This window comes from Scyliorhinus canicula, chromosome 1 (genome assembly GCF_902713615.1).
Source record: "Scyliorhinus canicula chromosome 1, sScyCan1.1, whole genome shotgun sequence".
NCBI lineage: Eukaryota > Metazoa > Chordata > Chondrichthyes > Carcharhiniformes > Scyliorhinidae > Scyliorhinus > Scyliorhinus canicula.
The window spans coordinates 153,235,934-153,257,817 of NC_052146.1; the positions used below are offsets into that span (position 1 = coordinate 153,235,934).

Consider the following 21,884-nt stretch of genomic DNA (forward strand, 5'->3'; position numbering starts at 1 on the left):
GTCATGAATGCACAATGCAGTGACTGGCAAGGAGCCCATAAAATTCATGACCACAACTATTTTGTCTATCACAAGGGAGGTTTGCGAATTCGGTCTGAAAGGGAAACGGCTCAACATATTAGCATGCGCAATCTGGATCCTTGGGTAGTGCTTGTTAGCAGCCAATAACAAGGCCCAGTGCTGAATGTTCACAGACACAATTGCCTTGTCTTCACTGAAGAGACCCAGCAATGGCTTGTGAACCGTGACAATAAAGAAATGGCGAACGTAGACATACTGATGAAACGGTTTAACCCAAAACATGACCACCATGCCCTCCTTCTCTATTTGGACATATTTTGTCTCAGTCACAGCCACCATCTGGGAGTCAAATGAGATTGGATGTTCACAGCTATCACTCATTTGATGATACAGTACTGCCCCAATCCTGTACGGCGAAGCATAGCACGTGACTTACAGTGATTTTGAAGAGTCGAAATGCTTCAACAGTCCCGAAGAGGATAACCGCCGTTTCACCTTCTGCAACACCTTACCCTGGGCTTTGGTCCTTTCCCATGGCTGGTACTTCTTGAGGAGGAGAAAGTGAAGTTGGGCCAGGACGGTTGCCAGATTTTCATTAAATCGGTGACAGTAATTTAATAGTCCAAGATAAGAGTGAAGCTCTGTAGCATCTTGCGGGGCTGGGGCCATTTTGATGGCTCACACCTTCTCGCTGACTGGATGCAGCCTTTCCAGAACGCCCGATACCCCAAATATATAATTTCCTTAGCGTGAAACACGCATGTCGCACGCTGCAGAAGAACTCCGTACTCTGAAAAATGTTTCAATACCACCTCGAGGTTCTACAAGTGTTCTTGGTCCGTGGTCCCCTTGACCAGCACATCATCTAAGTAAACCACAACGTGTAGCAATTTGTGAAGAATGTTCCCCATGAAGCGCTGGAACACAGCGCATGTCGAGGATACTCTGAACGGCAGCCCAGTGTACTCTTAGAATTCCTTGTGCATATTGATCATTGCATACTGTCATGGTGATTTATCGAGCTCCAGTTGTAGATAAGCATTGCTCATGTCCAATTTCACAAATGAACAGCCATTGACCTAAGTGGCAGACAAATCCTCGATGCGAGATAACGGGTAATGGTCGAACCCCAAAGCCGGGTTCACCATCAATTTATAGTCTTTGTAGAGATGGACTGTCTTATCCGGCTTCATTACGGAGACCACCAGCACCAACCACTTGGAGAAATGCAAAGGCCTAATGATGCCCAAACTCTCCAAACAACTAATTTTGGTCTCAACTTTCTTCACTAAAGCATCGGGAACCCGGCAGGCACAAAATATCCACCTGGATCTTGGTCACGGTCCCCTTAATGATACCCAAGCCAGCTGGAAGACCTGGGGGAATTTGCTCAGTACCTCACACAGGCTGCCAGGTCCCACTTGGAGAGTAAATTGCCCAGTCAACTACAGCTGTGTAGCCAGTCGTGGCCCAGCAGGTTAGGGCCGCTTCCTTGCATAACAATGGGGGAAGGCGAACCGATTGGCACCCATAAACTACTGGAGCAAAGGTGGACCTCACAATATTCAGCCATTCCCCTGTATAAGTGGCCAAACTAGCTGGAATGTCACCCAAAGTCAAAGTACGCACATCTCGTTTTATCAGATCCACAGAAGAGCCACCTCCCATATCCAACTCCATTTGGAGCGTATGGCCATTCAACTGTATTAGAACACAAATAGGGGCCACACGGGACACTGCCAAACAGTTCAGCCTCACGTCAGTCTCATCCTCAGCCTCTTCTGGGTCATCCAGATGCAAGGGTCGGCACCGGGCTAATGCCTATCTCGATAAGGGCAGCTGGAGCGTTGGCCTTCTTGCTGCCTGTGAGTATGCCTAGACCAGCGCCCTACATCACACATGGACTGGAATAGGCTTCAGCCGAGTCTGTTGCCTTTGCATGTCTCAGTGGCCAGCTCATCGCGCAGAGGCAGGAGTCGCCATGCGTTCGGTCCGGGCTGCGGGGACAGCACGTGATGGATGATACCCTAAACCATTTACCTCCAACCCTTGTATCTTTTGGATGCCCCAATCCATGCTTTCTTGGGACATGGAGATCTGCAGTGCCAGCTGAAAATTCAGAGAGATTTTGCTTAAATGTTTTTTCTGTTTTTCCCTTTTGTTCATACCACAGACCAAATGATTGTGGAACATATCAGATAAAGCAGCTCCATACTTATAAAACTTGGCTATCTTCCAGAGCCGGGATGCAAACTTGGTGACGGACTCACTGGGGGACCTCTCCGCCATATTAAACCGATATCTTTTAGCGATTACCGATGGGCCCTGGTTAAAATATTGCGCCAGAAGTGCCACGAGTCGGTCAAATGATTGTGTACCTGGCGCCGGCAGGGACATTAGACTCCAGATGACCCTGAATGTGTGCACTCCTCAGGCTGTCAACAATATGACCATCTGCCGCTTGCTCTCCATGATATTCTTGGCTCAGAAGAAGTAATGCATCCTTTATGCGTACTGGTTCCAGTCTTCACCACCCATGTCAAACGCATCTAACCACCCAAACAGAGGGACGGGGAATCAGGTAAGTCCAAACGTAGGTCCAGAAAATCGGGGAAGTGGTCCAGTTGAGTAGGTTGCAGAGTCGACAACAAACCAGTTTAATATGGGGAGTCCATACCAAATAAAATAAAGAAACAAGTTTTTATTTACTGCACAATATATACACAGCCTCGTAGATCCCGATCGGGTTCCTTTCTGGCCGGTGCTTTACTAGTGATCCCTTGCCCCTAGAGGGGGAGCTCGTACTTTACATTTCCACCTGGTCAGCCCCGTATGATTTATTACAGTAAGGTTCTAGACTCTGGAATTCCGACTCTAAACCTTTCCAGATCTCTTTCCTCCTTTTAAGACTTGCTTAAAACTTAACTCTATGACCAAGCTATTAGTCACCTGACCCAATGCAACATTATATGGCTGAGTGTCAAATTTAGCTTTATACACAAGAAGACAAGAATTAGAAGCAGGAATTAGACCACCAGGGCCTTCAAGCCTGCCCCGCCATTCAATATCATCATGGCTGATGTATGCCGGTCTTAACTCCTTGCCTGTGCCATTTTCCCACAGCCCTCTATTCCTCGATCTATCAAATATTTATCCACCTCCACTTTAAATACTTCTAATGATCCAGCTTCCACCACCCTCCGGGACAGAGAGTTCCAGAGATACTGTGAGAAGTAATCTCTCCGCATCTCAGTTTTTAAATGACCGACCCTAGTAGCGATATCCCCTTGTTCAGGACTCTCCCAATAGTGAAAACATCTCACTATCAACCCTGTCAAGCTCCCTCAGGGTCTTATATGTTTGAATAAGGTCACCCCTCACTCCTCTAACTCCAAGGAATACAGACCAGACAGTTTAGTCTCTCTTGATAGGACAACTCTCTTATCCCAAGAATTAGCTTAGGGAATTTCCTTTGGGACTGCCTCCGTTACTACATAAGAACATAAGAACTAGGACCAGGAGTAGGCCATCTGGCCCTTCGAGTCTGCTCCACCATTTAATGAGATCATGGCTGATCTTTTTTGGACTCAGCTCCACTTTTCGGCCCGAACACCATAAGCCTTAATCCCTTTGTTCTTCAAAAAACTATCTTTATCTTAAAAACATTTAACGAAGGAGCCTCAACTGTTTCACTGGGCAAGGAATTCCATAGATTCACAACCCTTTGGGTGAAGAAGTTCCTCCTCAGCTCAGTCCTAAATCTAGTTCCCCTTATTTTGAGGCTATGCCCCCTTGTTCTGCTTGCACCCGCCAGTGGAAGCAATCTGCCCGCATCTATCCTATCGATTCCCTTCATAATTTTATGTTTCTATAAGATCCCCCCCCCCCCCCCAATCCTTCTAAATTCCAACGAGTACAGTCAGAGTCTACTCAACCTCTACTCGTAATCCAACCCCTTCAGCTTTGGGATTAATCTAGTGAATCTCCTCTGCACACTCCAGTGCCAGTATATCCTTTTATTAGGTAAGGGGACTGAAGCCACGCAGCATTCCAGGTGATGCCTCACCAACACCCTGCACAATTGCAACAAAACCTCCCTATTTTTAAACTTCAACCCCTTTTCACTAAAGGCCAAAATACCATTTGCCTTCTTAACTACTTGTTGGACCTAGCTTTTTGTGATTCATGCACTGGAACACCTAGATCCCTGTGTACATCACTCACCTGCAGTCTCTCTCCATTCAGATAATAATCTGCCTTTTCATTCCTCCTGCCAAAGTGCATGACCTCACGTTACTCCACATTAAACTCCATTTATAATGACAAGAACATAAGAAACAGAAGAAGTAGGAGACCATATGGCCTGCCAAGCCTACTCTTCCACTCAATATCTTCATAGCCAATCTTCAGCTTCAACACCACTTTCCCACCCATTCCCCCCATCATTTAATTCCCCGTGATCCTCCTGTGAAGCACTTTGGGATATGTTATGTTAACGGCACTTTATAGATACAAATTGTTACTAATTGTTAACAAACACATCACAGATTTCAATTACTTTCTTTCTCAAGAGGAAGACGGCTAAGCTTCCATTCACAAGATCACATGTCATGTTTTCAAGAAGCAGTTAGTTATAGTACTTACGGTGAAGGGGGGTCAAAGAATATAGTGGGGAAAGTGGGATCAGGCTATTGAGTTGGATGATCAGCCATGATCATTATGAATGGCGGAGCAGGCTCGAGGGGCTGAATGGCCTTCTTCCGTTCCTGTTGTCTATGTTTCTATGATAATTAAACGTCAGGAAGGCTTTTTGATTCATCTTAATTCATCTACCAAGAATAACTCTAAAGACATCTTTGCCGTATCCAATTGATTGTGATATAAATCGGGGCATTCAACTCCGCTGTCCTGTCTAAAAGTCTATCCACATATTGATACCATTTTCATGTGAAGAGAAGCTTCCTGATATCTGTCCTAAATTTGCCGTTTTGCCCATTTGCTGTTGTGATTCCTTAACCTGTCCGCTCTCACAATTTTAATTAAAGCAAATTCCTAGATGCACCTTTTTCATACTAATTACATTGTAGTACACTCTCTCAATGTTTAAACATCCAAGCTCCTCCAATCTTCCTTCATATTTCAAGTCGCTAACACTGAGAGCTTTGTGGTTCTCTGCACTGTCTCCAATGTCTGTTACCCTCGGTGACCAGAAATGGACTCAGTATGCAAGGTGTGGTCAGATCAGAATGCTGTACAGTTTGCTCATGACCAGCATTGCTTTGGTTAAGTAGCTCAATATCCTATTGATTGTTGTCATGATTTACTGACTGCTTCTGACGATCTCTCTGCCCATAACCACTCCAGCCCCGAGCTTAGAAACTCCTTTAAGAGAAATCCATCTGAATTAATGCAGTTGTTGAACCAATATAATGCCCCCAGTACTGGGTAAATGGATGAAGTGGCATTGAAACAACACTGTTATAAATTGCTGCTCAAAAATGCAAACACACAAAATAGGAGTGGAAAGAGGCTTTTCGGTCCCTTAAGTCTGCTCCACCATTCAATAAGATCATGGCTGATTTGTTTGTTTTTTTTGAATGTCACATTCCTATCGACCCCCAATAAGTTTTGATTCCCTTGCCTAATGGGAACCTATCCACCTCCGCCTTAAAATATTTAATGACTTGAGCTCCACTACCTTCTGAGACAGAGTTCCAAAATCACATAATCCTGTGAGAAACATTTCTCCTCATCTCTGATAGAATCATAGAATGTACAGTACAAAAGGAGGCCACTCGGCCCATCAAGTCTACATCGGCCCCTGAAAGAGCACCCTATCTAAGCCCACACCTCCCCATCCTCCGCAACCCCACCCAACCTTTGGACACTAAGGGGCAATTTAGCATGTCCAATCCACCTAACCTGCACATCTTTGGACTGTGGGAGGAAACTGGAACACCCAGAGGAAACCCATGCAGACACAGGGGGAACGTGCAGACTCCACACAGACAGTGACCCAAGCCGGGAATCGAACCTGGGTCCCTGGCGCTGTGAAGCAACTGTGCTACCGTTCTGCCCACTGTTCTAACAAGGTCATCCCGATTTTAAAATGGTGTTCAATCTCATTCTGGACTCACCCACAAGAAGAAACATCCATTCCCTGGTTCCATGGAATGTTCTAAGTGTGAATACATCAACTTAAGCAAATTTATGTTCATTTAGTATTGCTCAGCACAGCAAACAAATCTCAACAGTATCAGGCGGTCGCTTCCTTGAGGAAGGTCTCACCCGTTTACTACGCTGCAGTGATTCGACAGGCAAGGTAAGATAAATTGCCATAGTCCCAGATGACCATAGGCTGCTTTTCCCCTCTGTGGTAATTTAACCTGAGGATCACCGCATCTCAGGCAAGGGGCAAGGTTGAGAAGGCGGGACCTTCATGAATACCCTCAGCTGGTACGGGAATTGAACCCGTGCTGCTGACCTCGCTTTGCATCATGAACCAGCTGTGTAGCCAACTGAGCTAAACCGGCTAGGCTGTCATTTATACTGTGTAAGCTCTGGATATTCCACGTTGGTTGATTCAGCACAAATACACTCTCATGTTCCTTTCCCAATGCCAGATTTATGTAAATAGCATTGTAGTAAATATCTGTATCAAAGTTCGAGTACAAAACGAACAGAACATTCTGAAAAACTAACCCTGTACTCAGTGTTGAGGATGCAACATCTTGCAGTCCTATTCCTCCAGTCACTTGTGTTTGGAAGGCATTAATTAGCTGTTTGCGCTATCTGTCTGCCTTTCAAGTGAGAAGTTGCACGTAAATGACCCCACGGCACTATTCAAAGATGAAAGAGAAAGTTTTCCCCAGTGTCTGGGCTAATGTTGATTCCTGCATCAACCTGACTGAAACAGATTCAATTGTCATTGCTGTTTGTGGGATCTTGCAGTGTGCAAATTTGGCTGCCGTGTTTCTGTGTTACAGCAGTGACAACGCTGAAGTAGTCATCCTGTGAAAGATGCTAAGTAAATTCATGTTCTCTCTCCTTTTACAGTGATATCTCCATCACTGTGAATAGACAGTCAGCTTTCACAGCAACTCAAGCTTTCTACCCAACAGTAAAACCAACCTTTTCAGGAGAGAGATGGGAGGTGCAACCTTCCCCGCCACCCCGCTCCCCCCACCCAATATTCTGTTTTCCATAAGCGTTCTCCTCTGCTTGCCTGCCCCGTAACACTTCCAAGTGGCGTGTCCTTCCTCCACATCACGTCACCTCGTGTGCCGAGTTTCCATTCTTTGCTTCCTATAATTCCTAGTTTCTGCTCATCAGACTCCATAGTTTAACCCTGTATAAGTTTCAAAACTCTGCTTCCCAAATCCTTTTGTGCACAAGATCTTCCTCACTCAGGTTCAAGGGACACTGAGCAGGAACAGGAATTTTGACCATTTATTTCTCCCCTTTTCCGTGAGGGGGCATTAATGCCACCCGATGAACCGCAGCCATCACCCCTACCACCCACCTCCCCATAAAGCAACCAGCCAAGCCAGAGATGAAAGCTGAAGTCTCCCTGGGATGGACAGCACGGTAGCATAGTGGTTAGCACAAATGCTTCACAGCTCCAAGGTCCCAGGTTCGATTCCCGGCTTGGGTCACTGTCTGTGCGGAGTCTGCACGTTCTCCCCGTGTGTGCGTGGGTTTCCTCCGGATGCTCCGGTTTCCTCCCACAGTCCAAAGATGTGCAGGTTAGGTGGATTGGCCATGCTAAATTGCCCATTGTGTCCAAAATTGCCCTTAGTGTTGGGTGGGATTACTGGATTATGGGGATAGGATGGAGATGTGGGCCTGGGTAGGGTGCTCTTTCCATGATCCGGTGCAGACTCGATGACCCGAATGGCCTCCTTCTGTACTGTAAATTCAACGAAATTCTATGATTCTATGACAGCTACTCGTTACCATTGGAGTTCTCAGAGGTGGGACTGCTTTTTAAAACAAAAATGCCACATGGATCTTAAACAATCCTTTCCTTCAAAAGTCCAACAAGAGCAGTTTACTTTAGAGTGGATCAGTAGAATTTGATTGTTAGTTAATAGATGTCATTCGAGTTGTAGAGCAGCACGGTTGCGCATGGTTAGCATTGCTGACTCACGGCGCCGAGGTCCCAGGTTCGATCCCAGCTCTGGGTCACTGCCCGTGTGGAGTTTGCACATTCTCCTTGTGTGTGCGTGGGTTTCGCCCCCCCCCCACAACCCAAAGATGTGCAGGGTAGATGGATTGGCCACACTAAATTGCCCCTTAATTGGAAAAAATGAATTGGGTACTCTAAATTTATTTTTAAAAAGAGTTGTATATAAATGGGCACCTTTAAATGTTGCCTGAATCACGTGGTTTGCAATTGGAAGCGATCACAAAAGCACTTTACTACCAAAGGAGTGACTTCGAACTGCAGTCACTGTTGTAACAGATGGGGTGTGGTAGCCAATTTGTACACAAGTTCTCAAAAATAATACTTCAATAATGACCGGATTATCGATTATTTGGTAACGTTGAATATATATTGGCCGTAGCATTCACGATAACTCCTCTGCTCGCCTTTGAAATAGTGCACACAGTGCTTTTACATCCACCAGACAGGACCTTGGTGAAACATTTAATCCGCGATATGGTGGACGGGTTATCCCACTGTGTTGCGCCTGGCTCCGTGCAGAGCGCGAGGGCTACGTTCCGAGGAAGACCCACATTGGGATCCACGCCAGGCACAAAACCTCGCATGACCATTGATTTGTGGAGCCTGGCACAATCTGGATCACACCCTCGCTGGTCACGATCCAGACAACGACATTTAAATAAGCCATTAGGCTCATTTAAATATCACAATGCCATTTTCACTCGGCGCCTGGGAGTCAACAGCCCACCTGCAAGGCCTCAACCGGGTGCCTTTTGGTACGGCTTTCCAAAATCGTGAATCTGGTGTTGTGGCACTTTGGGGTTCTTGTAGGCCATTAGAGCCCCCGGGGTGGTTGGTAACAGGGCAGGATAGTATCCGGTTACTCTCTGTGGCACCAGGACATGTTGCTGCTGCCAGCCTGACACTGCCAGAGTTCCAAGGGGGCACTGCCAGGATGCCAAACTAACAGTACTAAGGTGCCAAGTGTTGGGGCTTGGAGGATCATGCCCATGAAAGGGAGTGTGGGGGGGTTTGAGGGGGCCGCAAAAGGTTGGGGGGGGGGGCGAACGGGGGTCCTGAAACTGCGGGTGTCCTGAAAGGTGGAGGGGGGGGCCGCTGTAGAGATAGGAACAGCCTTTGAAAATGGCCTCCCAATCTGTGAGGAGACGGTCCTGCTGGCAAGCTTAGCCCCCCAGTGTAGGAAAACATTCTAAGTGTGGCCTCTGTGATGATCTGTATATTGACCGGGATGTAAAGACTTAACAAGTTAAAGGGAACCACAGCACAGTCTTATATATCTATATATATGTGACTTCTGGTATTCTGGGTAGAAGATGGTTAGGCAGAAGAGAGATCAGGGCCGGGATTCTCCCCTACCCGTCGATCGGTGGGCCTCGATCGCGGGCCAGGCCACCGTGGGGACACCCCCCCCGGGGTGCGATCGGCCCGCATCCCCCCCCCCCCAGGACCCTGGGGCCCGCTCGTGCCGCCTGCTCCCGCCGGCACCAGAGGTGGTTTAAACCACGTCGGCGGGAGAGGCCTGACAGCGGCGGGACTTCGGCCCATTGCGGGCCAGAGAATTGCCGCGGGGGGCCCGAAGAAACTCCCTGAGGTCCAAAGAAATGACTAAGTGTCGTTGAATAGCGGTGTCAATGTCAGCACTGCCGCCATCGAGAAACAGCCCGCCAAACGGGCCCGAAACCGGACTTTGACATTTTTCCGGTTAATCACCCCCTCAGTTCTGTACCACTTAACTTTCAAGAGCTTACTCCTTTTACAAATTGCAAATCTCTAAGTGAAATGATTCAGCAGCTGTTGTGATAAGGTAGTGATTTATCTAAAATTAGGCCAGCGACCTGCGATTGCGGCAGAACTGTACATCATCCAAGATTCTCCAGTCACCTCACCCGGTGTTTCTCGGCGGCATGTCATTTGTTGGCAGCAGGATTCCCTACCCCACCACTTGTCAAAGGGACTTCCCATTGAAAACGCCCCATGCTGCCGGGAAACCTGCAGGTGGAGGTGTGCTGCCGGCGGGAGCAGAGATTCCCAATGGCCAGAGAATTCCGGCCTGGATCCTTCAAAATGATTCTGAAGTACAGAGATCGCTGCACGAACAAATACAATGAGAGAATATTTGTATGCAGAGGTTTGGGTGAATAAGCCTATCTGAGAACAAACGAACAGACTTCAGAATCACTATTCAGACAGTAGTCGCACCTTCCTGAGCAGCTTTAACAGGTCAGTTAAGGGATGCCATTTGTTTGTCTACATCCTCAAAATCATCCTCATCTCACACTGGAAATAATTCCACAGCAGCCAGCAGCCCACCAGTCACTTGCCTCAGTGCTTGACCCTTGAAAATGAATGTAGCCTGCCTATTTAAACATGGGAGGGTACCACAGCTGAATGCAATCCTTGCTTGACATCTCCGCAGGTTACAGTGGTGGTAAGCCTTGGCTCATTGGCAGCACACTTGGATCTCTGAATCAAAAGATTGGAAAGTTCAAGTCTCAATCTTAGAGACTTGAATATAAAATTCAGGCTTATGGTCCGGTGCAGCACTGCGGGAGTCCTGCACTGATGGAGGTGATGCCGTCAGACGAGATTTCAAATCAAAATGCTACATCATTAAAATAGATTTTCATCATTGTCCCATTGCTGTTTGTGGGATCTTGCTGTGTGCAAATTAGCCGCCGCAATTTCCTACCTTACACTAATGAGTACTTAATCGTCTGTGGAGTTTTTCGGGATGTCCCGAGTATGTGAAAAATGTTATACAAACATAACTCTTTATTTTACCACCAGATAGCAATCCAGAGATGCAATTTGGTGGATGTGCAGACCCAAGTTGCTTTGCACTCCCCCAACAATCTTGGCATCGCCTCAACGCACTGTCCCCAAAATAGTGAGACAAATGGAGACTGCCATAAAGCCACAGAGATGTGGCCTATGCAGGAACTCTGGCCTTTTTGAAAAAACGGGATGGGTTTCTGCTTGTCCCCGAGAGGAATTATGCCAGGAGAACTATCACCAAGCTTCAAGGCCCTGAAATCCCTGTTTTGGCTTCCTGATAGTGGATAGAGCAGAACTGGAATTTACAAGGCCAATGGCTGGAGGGTGAGGGGGCATTTGCACAATGTGGTTGGTACAGAGCCTTTCTCTCTCAGCCAAGGGGAGAGGGGAACATAGAACATAGAACATAGAACAGTACAGCACAGAACAGGCCCTTCGGCCCTCGATGTTGTGCCGAGCCATGATCACCCTACTGAAACCCACGTATCCACCCTATACCCGTAACCCAACAACCCCCCCCTTAACCTTACTTTTTAGGACACTACGGGCAATTTAGCATGGCCAATCCACCTAACCCGCACATCTTTGGACTGTGGGAGGAAACCGGAGCACCCGGAGGAAACCCACGCACACACGGGGAGGACGTGCAGACTCCGCACAGACAGTGACCCAGCCAGGAATCGAACCTGGGACCCTGGAGCTGTGAAGCATTTATGCTAACCACCATGCTACCGCGCTGCCCCAAAGTTGTGAAGGAGGGAGGTAAAGAAAGAATTCACTGTTACATCCTGCTGCGGCATTCTGGATACCCAGGCTGAGGTTGCAGGAACAATTTTTTTAAATGCAGGTGCAGTTTTGAAATTGCTGCTCTCCCAGTGGCAGCCGATCAGAGAAGCAATCATCCATTCATTCTGTGATAGAATATCTACCTTATTGCTGGATTTTACTCTTCGTGGAAGGAGAATGTGCAGAGAAATGTTGTGTCCCGCTGGGGACCAGGGGCTTTGTTCTAGGGATGCCATGTGTGGGTCAGAATGCTTTCTTTCTAGGTAGTCTCTATCTCGTATTAAAGGCTATTCTCCAGAATATTTGTGGGGGAAGATTGCGGTATGGACGGCAAGAATTATTTTCCAAGGTCAGGGCCAATTAGAACTTTCCTGTAAGTCTCCATGCCGTACTATATCAGAGGTACAGAGCTCACACATTTCAAGGTTTGAAAAGCTTTAAAAAGCCGGCCACCTTTTTTAGCCCAGGCCATCGGTGGTCTGCACACTTCTATTGGAGAACGGATCAAGTTTAGCTGATGCTGTAATACACTGGCTGCTGCCGGAAGTGAAGGATACGCTCTAGTTAGCTGTCCGTGTACATTCCCCACAGGTATCTGTTGAAGAGTGCCCAGTAGGCAGGTGACACAAAAGGTGTGCTCCCCTCAGCAGGGTTTCTGCACAATAAAAGAAATATTGGCAGACCGGAAAATGAAACCAGCTAAGATACAGCTCCACATCATTCGGTACCTTGTACCACATAGATGGACAAAGCATGTATCTGTCAAACTGTTTGCATTCAATCTGTCACGCATTAACTGCAGATCAATACATATGACTCATGTTACATTGTGGCCCTTCCGTGCTCAATGAGACACCAATTTGGCTGTAATTTAATCGGCGAAAACCTGAGCACGCTGACATCGTAAAGTGGCACAACGCAACAAATTCTCCGAATAAAATCGAAGTGCATGTTCCTGCACAATGGGTTACACAGCATGGAAACTTTGCATCTGCATAATGAACGATAGAATGGGATTCAGAAACTGCACCGCTGGTTAATATCTCTTAGCTGGATGAAACATAACATCCATCTGTAAAATATACAGGAGGAATACATTTAATTACAGTGCAATAGCTGAAGTGCAACAAAGGGATTAATTCCCAGTTGTTCAGCTAAAGAAATGAATTCCTTCTCCAGGTAATTTAGCATTCAAATGGAAATAGATTTTTTTTCACATAAAGAGGCAGATGAAGTGAATCAAAGAAAGGGCTGTTCTTCACTGGGTCAAGCAAGCTTGGAGCTAGGATTAGACCAGGAACTATTTTTCTAATTAAGGGTGCTGCGCACTAAGTCTCCTTGTAACGGCTCCTGACTAAAGTTCCTATCGGTTGACAGCCATCAATGCATATGGCATGTCTGAAGTCTCAGTTGGATCTTTACAATAAAAATAGCCTCTGATTGGTTAAGCCACTCAAGGTGGGACCCTCTGCGTGGTCCTTTAAAATGATGAAAACCAGAGAAAGTTGCATTATGAGAGTTTGAAAAAGGTTTGAACTTGAGAGGGTCTTTTAAAATTGAGAGCAAGCTCAGATCAGTAGCGTTAAAAGCCTTAATAGCATCAAAGTCTTCGAGATCTCGCAAAGTAACAGTGCAAAAGCCAGAGGAAGTCATACTACGTGCCCCGTTAGTTAAGTTAAGAATGAAAAGCCAACAGATGAAAGAAAGCAACAACAGGTATGTGCCGAAATGGCCGAGTGTGACAACAGAACAGCACAGCACAGCATGATTTTAACAAATGCCTGCTACTCAGAGGGACACTTATTCTTACACAAAGGGCAGCCTTATTACTGCAGGCATAACAAAAAAAGGACAGAATCAAAGGAGCTTACATGACAGGAGGAAACCATTCAACACAGCATGCCTTCACAGGCTCCTTAAATGAGCATTCCCATAGCCCTTACGTTTTTATCTATAACCCTGTAAGCCCTTCATCCACAACTGCCTGTCCAACTTGCTTTTCATATTATTTGTGGAATTAGCCTCCATCACCCATTCAACTAGTGTGATCCAGATCCCGACAACTTGGTGCGGAAAAACTTCTTCTCGTCTCTCCTTTAGATCCTTTTCCAATGATTTAAAATCCGCGTTGTCTTAAATCTTTGTTGACTCACTCATCAGAAGGAATAGATTTCCCCCCCCCCTCTATTCAATCAAAACTGTAAATGTCATGGATTCCCGAGTCACTGGCAGCAAGAGTTTTCAATAAAGAATAGTTTATTCTATAGCTTAGCACTAGCAGCTGTTTCAACGCTTGTTCCCAGGGATAACCCCTGTGCTCTTGCACGTAGCCTCCTTTGTAGCCGCGTCATCATGCATTCAGGTGACCACTCAGTCACAAAAACCTTTCATCACCTTTACAATTTTTATCAGGCCGCTACTTAACCATCACTGTTCAAAGGAAAACTGTATCAGGTTTTCCAAACTTTCCTCATAACTGTACTGTTCCATCACTGGTAATATTCTGGTAAACCTCCTCTTGAACCTTTACATCTCTGCAAATATGGTGCCCAAATTGTCCCCAGCACTTTAATAATAATTTAATAATCTTTATTGTCACAAGTAAGCTTGCATTAACACTCCTCTCTATCCGCCATGATTTTGGAATTTTTTCTCAGCACTTTGCACACTTTGGGCGCGGTTCTCCGCAAATGCGGAGAGTCGTAAAGGCTGCCGTGAAACCGGCCATGTTTCACGGCATCCTCCGCGCCCCCTCCCGGGACCCGATTCAGCCCCCCGGTCGGGACTAGCATCGCGGCCCTGGGAAGAACGGCAGCGCGGGCTTAGCGAACGTTCGCTAAACCCAGCCGCCAAGACTCACTGCGGCTGACGCGCACGATGACGTCAGCCGCGCATGCGCGGGTTGGACGGCTCCAACCCGCGCATGCGCGGATGACGTCATCGTGCATATGCGTCAAACCCACGCATGCGCGGTCCGTCATGCCCCTCAGCCGCCCCGCGGACTGATCCTGCGGGGCGGCGGAGGGACAAAGAGTTCGCGGGAATCGGACCCGCTGCCCGTGATCGGTGCCCACCGATCGCGGGCCCATGCCACCCTTGGCACGGCCGTGGTGTGGCCGTGCCAATCGGCGGCATGGTTGTGCAGAACGGCACTTTGCGGCCGTTTTCACGAACTGTGATAGCAGGTGTGTTTAAATTCGTGAAAACAGCCGTAAAGGCCTGGGAAATCGGCCCATCGGATAGGGGAGAATCGCTGCTCGCCGTAAAAAAACTGCGAGCAGCGATTCGTGTCGTGGGGGGGGGGGGGGGGGGGGAGAGAATAGCGGGAGGTCGGGAAAAATGTCGGGAAGGCCCTCCCGTTATTCTCCGACCCGTCGTGGGGGGCGGAGAATCGCGCCCTTTGGATCCGTCTGTAATCACTATAAGACTGTTTAAATTTGGTTACTGGAACAGTTGCTGATAACCAACACTGTGCTATGAAGTGGTTCAGTTTGCCACAATTGGAACAACTTTTCCCTCTCGCCGGACAATTTTTTTGACTGTGGCCGTGTCCACAGCGTGTGCATGTCATCACGCTCAGGACGTCACTTTCAAAATGGTCGCTGGCCATTGGACGCAGTTTTCTTTGCTGCAACACAGCATTAATGGCGTCAGCCACGTTTATCGATTTTGCGCTCTTTTCCTCAACCATGAATTCGGCATATTCGCTCGATGCCTCTTTGCAGGTCTTACACATATTTATAGCGTCTTCAATTGACAACACCGGTTTTCTTAACATTTTCTCGCGCAACCGTTCATCCTTTATTCCGGACACAACTAGGTCCCGCAGCATAGATTCGGGGGCTGAGGCAAAATTACAGGACTGCGCTTGAGAGCTGAAGGAATCCACTGACTCTCCCCTTACCTGCAGCCTTTTCCGAAACATGTAGCGTTCATAGGTCTCATTCAGCTGTTTCTTACAGTGTCAAACTTTTGGAGCACCATGCTGTATTTATTTTTGTCCTCATCTGCACTAAATTCAAACAAATTGAATAGCTCCAATGCTTGCGGTCCAGCCAAATTTAGTAGGAGTGCTATTTTTCGTTGGTCTGATGCATTTTCAAGCGCGGAGGCAGTATTAAAGACTTCAAACTGTTGTTTAAAAAAAGCCTAGTTCTGACATAGTTTACCATGCGTCTTGAAGTGGTCAGGCTTCTTGAGACCTTCCATCTTCTGATCAGTCTTTATGTAGATTTTGTCTGAGCTGTAGCTTCTGGATTACTTCTTCAATCTCCAATGCTATTCTAACCTAATCTAATTACTGTTTCTTTCAAGGAAACGCCAGGTACCATGTGGTGTTCTTTGGGCAGCTTTGTTCCTTGTTCATTGGGTGGCATGGTAGCACAGTGGGTAGCACTGTTGCTTCACAGCTCCAAGGTCCCAGGTTAGATTCCCGGCTTGGGTCACTGTCTGTGTGGAATCTGCATGTTCTCCCTGTGTCTGCGTGGGTTTCCTCCGGGTGCTCCGGTTTCCTCTCACAAGTCCTGAAAGATGCGCTGTTAGGTAATTTGAACATTCTGAATTCTCCCTGTGTACCCGAACATGTGCTGGAATGTGGCGACTAGGGGCTTTTAACAGTAACTTCGTCGCAGTGTTAATGTAAGCCTATTTATGACAATAAAGATTATTATTATTGTGTTGCTTATTTAGATGGTTGGCGTAGTGTTCAACAAAGACCACAGTATACCTTTTACTTAAGCAAAGCTGTAATTTTATTTCCACTACTAAACTGGGTTTCGACACTTAGTCCTTTAGAACAGTGTTCTTCAAACTTTTTTTCCTGGGACCCATTTTTACCAACCGGCCAACCTTCGGGACCCAACTCAGCCGACCTTCACGACCCATACCGGCCGACCTGCGCGACCCACCATTTCCTCTTACCTCGTTTGCTGCTAACAAAAATGGAGGAAATGGTTTTGGGTCCCTTTGGCCCTTGTACATGCTCCTCCAATGGAACCTGTTGGATGAAGATGAAGCCTTCCAGTGTCGGAAAGTATGGACTCTCCATCTGTCCAATGTTCTGCATTTTTTTACGGTAAAACTTTATCAAATAAACCTCCCCGAACTTGTAAAAAAAAATTTTTTTAAATGAATAAAATAAATGAAAAAAAAAATTAAATGAATAAAATAAATGAATAAAATGAATAAACCCCCCCCCCCCGAACTTGTAAAACAAAAAGCTGCGACCGTTTTTAAAAAAGCGGCCGCACTGCGCATGCGTGTCTGATCATCGGCGCGCATGCGCAATAGTTTTGCAGCCGCATTTTTAAAATATGTTCGCGGCCATTTTGAAGGCCGCTAGCAGCTGGCGTTCTTAACAGCTTGCTGCAGCAGCTGTTGCGCGCAGTTTGTGCGATCAGGAGCACTGCAACGGATGGCTCCACAACCCTCCCGACAACCACCCGCGGGTCGGTCCCACGTTTGACAATGCCTGCTTTAGAATACGGAATTGATCAACAACATCCAACTACACTCATCGACTGCTAATTTCACTACTGTTATGAACCATAATCTAACCTTCTCACACTAACTGCTCTTATGACCTTCGCTGACCGTCTCCGGCTTACACTCCTCCCCTAAGCTCCAGCATCACTACTTTATATAGTTGTATCTGCAGCTCCCTCTAGTGGCTACTCTTGACACTACTTTAACCCTTGTAATGCTGATAGTTATGATAATACAGCACCTGTAATGTGGTAAACTGCCCAGGTATGGCCTGCACATATAAAGCATCCCAAATCCAACCCAGCCAGTTGCAGGCCCATCGGTCTATCCCTGATCATCAGTAAAGTAATGAAAGAGATCATTAAAGGTACAATGAAGTAGATCTTACTCAGCAATAACCTGCTCAAAGACGCTCAGTTTGGGTTCCTCCACTCAAGTCCTGACCTCAATACAGCCTTAGTTCAAGCATGGACAAAAGAGCTGAACTTCAAAGGTGAGATTGTTTTCCCCGTGTCTGCGTGGGTTTCCTCCGGGTGCTCCGGTTTCATCCCAAAAGTCCCGAAAGATGTGCTGTTAGGTAATTTGGATATTCTGAATTCCCCTTCCGTGTACCCGAACAGGCCGTGGAATGTGGCGACGAGGGGCTTTTCACAGTAACTTCATTACAGTGTTAATGTGAGCCTACTTGTGACAATAAAGATTATTTTTTTAAAAGATGAGAGTGACTGCCCTTCACATCAAGGCAGCATTTGATCAGGTGCGGCACCAAGGAGCCCCAGCAGAATCAGGTAGATTCTCCACTGGTTGGAGTAATACCGAACACAAGGGAAGGTCATGGTGGTTGTTGGAGGTCAATTATCTCAGCCCCAGTATATCACTGTGAGAATCCCTCAGGATAGCATCCTTGGGCAATATGCCCTTACGTGGCTTGGTGTCACAATTTATTTTAGAATGTTCCTATGAACCACCTTGGAACATTTTATAATCTTAAAAGTGTGATATAAATCTAAGTTCTTTGTGTTATTGTAAGTGGAGTGGGAGGGGAAGAATCTTTGTCTTATACTGGTCCACGAGCAGAAGCCGTGTTCTGGGATCTTTGAATACACATTGCGAGTTTGTACATGATGTACCATTTGTACATGAGTGCATTTATCAACTTGTTAGAAACCTCCTCTTATCCTCAGTAGATTCAGTTATGGAGAAGAGCTGGCTTGCATCATGCATATGCCATAATCATTATGATGGGGGTCCAAGAACTGTTGGAGTGTGGCTCAACCATGAAGAGCTGGGTACCCTGCATACACATTTACTTCAACACTTGTTCTTCCAGATCCATTATCGGGGAGGTGAAAAGTGTACATTTCCACAAAGGTGAGTGGCAGGTCAGAAGGTGGGATGGAATATAAAGAACAGCAAACAATGACTAAAATATTGAGGGAGAAATTAGAGTACAAGAGAAAATTAGCTATAAACACTGATGGGAAGGAGTTTCTACAGGTGTTCAAAAAGGACAAGTGTCAGTCAAGTGAGTGTTAGTCCTCTGGAGAGTAATAATGGAGAATTGATCATGGAAAATAAGAAAATGGTGGTCAAATTGAACAGATCTTTTGTGTCTGCCTTCACTCCTAAGGACACAAATGACATCCCGGAACTAATTGTGAATTAGGAGGTAAAAGGGAGGGAGGGATTTAAAACAATTCCAATCACCAGGGAAAGGGTACAGAGAAATTATTGAAAATAAAACTGACAAGTCCCGAGGTCCTGATGGACTTCATCCTAGGTTTGTATAAGTAGCTGCGGAGATAGTGGACACAGTAGTTGTAATTTACCAAAATTCCCTAGATTCTGGAATTGTCCCATCAGATTTTAAATTAAGGAATGTGACTGCTCTACTCAAGAAAGGAAGGAGAGAGAAATCAGGGAATTACAGGACAATTAGCTTAACATTTATCAAAGAGAAATTGTTGAAATTGGTTAGTAAGGAGATTATAGCAGAAAATCTCAATGCGATCAGGAAGAATTAAAATGGTTTTGTAAACGGAAAATGTTTGACTAAGTTACTGGAGTACTTTGAGGAAGTAGCAAGCAATGTTATCAAAATTCCCAGAATGCATTTGACAAGGTGGCACATCAAAGGTTATTACGCAAAGTAAGAGCTCGTGGTGTAGGGGTGACGTATTAACATGCATCCAAGATTGGTTAGCTAACAATAAATAAAAAGTAAGTTTCAATGGGTCATTGTCAGGTTCTCAAGAGGTGATGAGTGGAATGTCACAGGGATCAGAACTGGGCCCTCAACTATTTACAAGTTATAATAATGACTCGGATGAAGGGACCAAACGTACGGTTGTTAAATTTGCAGATGACAGAAAGATAGTAACTAAATTGTGAAGGGGGCAGAAGGAATCTTCACAGGGTCATAGATTGATTAAGTGAATAGGCAAAAAATTGGCAGATGGAGTAGAATATGAGAAAATTTGAACTTGTCTATTTGAGCAGGAAGAATAGAAAAGCAGCATTTTATTTAAAAAGAGAGAGATTGCAGAACTTGAAGTATAGAAGGACCTGATACCCTGATACATGAATCACACATAGTTTGTACACAGGCACAACAAGGGGTTGGGAAGGCAAATAGAATGTTGTTGTTTATTGCAAGGGGGATGAAATATAAAAGTAGGAATGTTTTGCTGCAGAGGTACAAGGGCATTCGTGAGACCACATCTAGCGCACTGTGCAAAGTTTTGGTTTTGTTATGTAACAAAGGAGATAAATGCATTAGAAGCAGTTCAGAGAAGGTTCATGCAACTGATACCTGGGATGGCGCTGGGCCTGTAGCCATTGGAGTTCAGAAGAATGAGCGGTGATCTTATTGAAACATATTAGATCCTGAAAGGACTTGACAGGGTGAATGCTGGAAGGATGTTTTCCCATTGGCAAGAGGCATGAACTAGGGAACTCGGTTTAAGAGGTAGATGAGAGGATTTTTCTTTCTCTCAGAAGGGCATGAGTCTTTGGAACCCTCTTTCCTGGAGAGCGGTGGAGGCAGGGTTATTGAATATTTTTGAGGCGGGGTAGATAGGTTCTTGACAAACAAGAGAGTCAAAGTTTATTATGGGGTGGGGGTGGGGGGGTGGGGAGACACAGAATGTGGAGTTGAGGTGACAATCAGATCAGCCAAGATTGTGTTGAATGGTGAAGCAGGCTTGGGGGAGCTGAATAGCCTCTTCTTGCACTCAATTCATCTGTCTGCATGTTTGTAACTGCAGTAGCTAATCTTTACAGAGCAATATTCCATAAACAGCAATGTGCTAATAACCAAATAATCTCTTTCAGTGATGGGACATAAATTTTCTCTTAAAATTAACAATGTTGGGGTGGGGGGAGGGTGGCAAATTATCTGTGTTTGAAAAGCAATGAAATGAAATTGTAAAACCATTTAGAAAGAATTGATGTTTCTTGCATAGGTTACAGAATGAGGTTCCCCTTGTGCAAGACAGTATTTCAACATTTACAATCCCTTGGTGTTAAAGTTCAGCAATGCCGATACTAAATATGACACTGACCAAATGCCGTTTACAGTTTATGGTGGTCTTCTTAAAACGATCGAAGATATCCGCACCCCCACCCACCCACCACCACCACTGGGAATGCAAGCCAACCAAAGAAATCCATCCAACTAAAACAAAAACAATTATCCCCCTCCTTCCACCACACCTTACATTAGTGGAAGTGAAGCTGGTTTTACAATGTTTGTATTCCCTACTTTCGAACATGTTGGGTCGTACACAGAACAGTGTAAAGTACCTTTTCATAGTACTTGATCTCGTATTCAGTGTCATTGTCGCTGGAGTAGTCCAACTCGTGCCATGCCAAGGTGATGCTCTTCTGCTCAACGTGCTCTGTCCTGATATCGGCCATCTGTAATATTCCTGGAGATGAGAGTGGGAAAAATAAAAGGATCAGCATCATCGAAGAGAGAAGACAAAAAATAAATAAAACTGGTGGGTTAGAATGCTTTGAAAATTTGCTTCAGATACATTTGAAAATACTTTAAAAGGATGAAAACCATTGATGTTTCAACAGGTAAATTGAACTTGCAGTGATATCTGGAAAATGCCATGGTCAATGCACAAAACTGAATTCTTTCATGATCAATGAGTGTAACGTAGAACCCTTCCACCCATCTCCCGCTCACACGTGCCTCAAATTCAAATGATTTTTTTTGGACACTCAGTAATCTGAGGAGATGGAGATTTATAGACTAACTGTTGAATCATCAATATTGATCGTTTGAATGGGGCTGCTCGGCCGTAAGTAAGCAAAGCATGTCATCCGACAGTGCAGAATTCGCGCAGAAAAATTGTGGTGCAAAATGACAATAAAAAAATGCTTTCGAGACACCTTGGTCATTGTTGAGCTAAAAGACTTCAGTTTTCAAAAATTCATTCATGGGATGTTGCCATCGCTGGCTAATCCAGCATTCATTGCCCATCCCTTGGGGCAGCACAGTGGTTAGCACTGCTGCCTCACAGTGCCGGGGACCTAGGTTCGATTCCGACCTCGGATGACTGTGTGGAATTTGCACTTTCTCCCATGTCAGCATGGGTTTCCTCTAGGTGCTCCAGTTTCC

General features: G+C 45.8%; 1 protein-coding gene across 3 annotated transcripts in view; it reads right to left on the bottom strand.

Annotated features, from left to right (window-relative positions):
* LOC119968642 (ephrin type-A receptor 7-like) overlaps positions 1-21,884 on the bottom strand; it is a 768,833-nt gene that overhangs the window by 151,262 nt on the left and 595,687 nt on the right. For all 3 annotated transcript variants that reach the window (XM_038801273.1, XM_038801267.1, XM_038801278.1), the window contains one exon: positions 21,059-21,183. In XM_038801273.1, the coding sequence (XP_038657201.1) occupies positions 21,059-21,183 (125 nt within the window). The remainder of the gene's footprint in view (positions 1-21,058; positions 21,184-21,884) is intronic.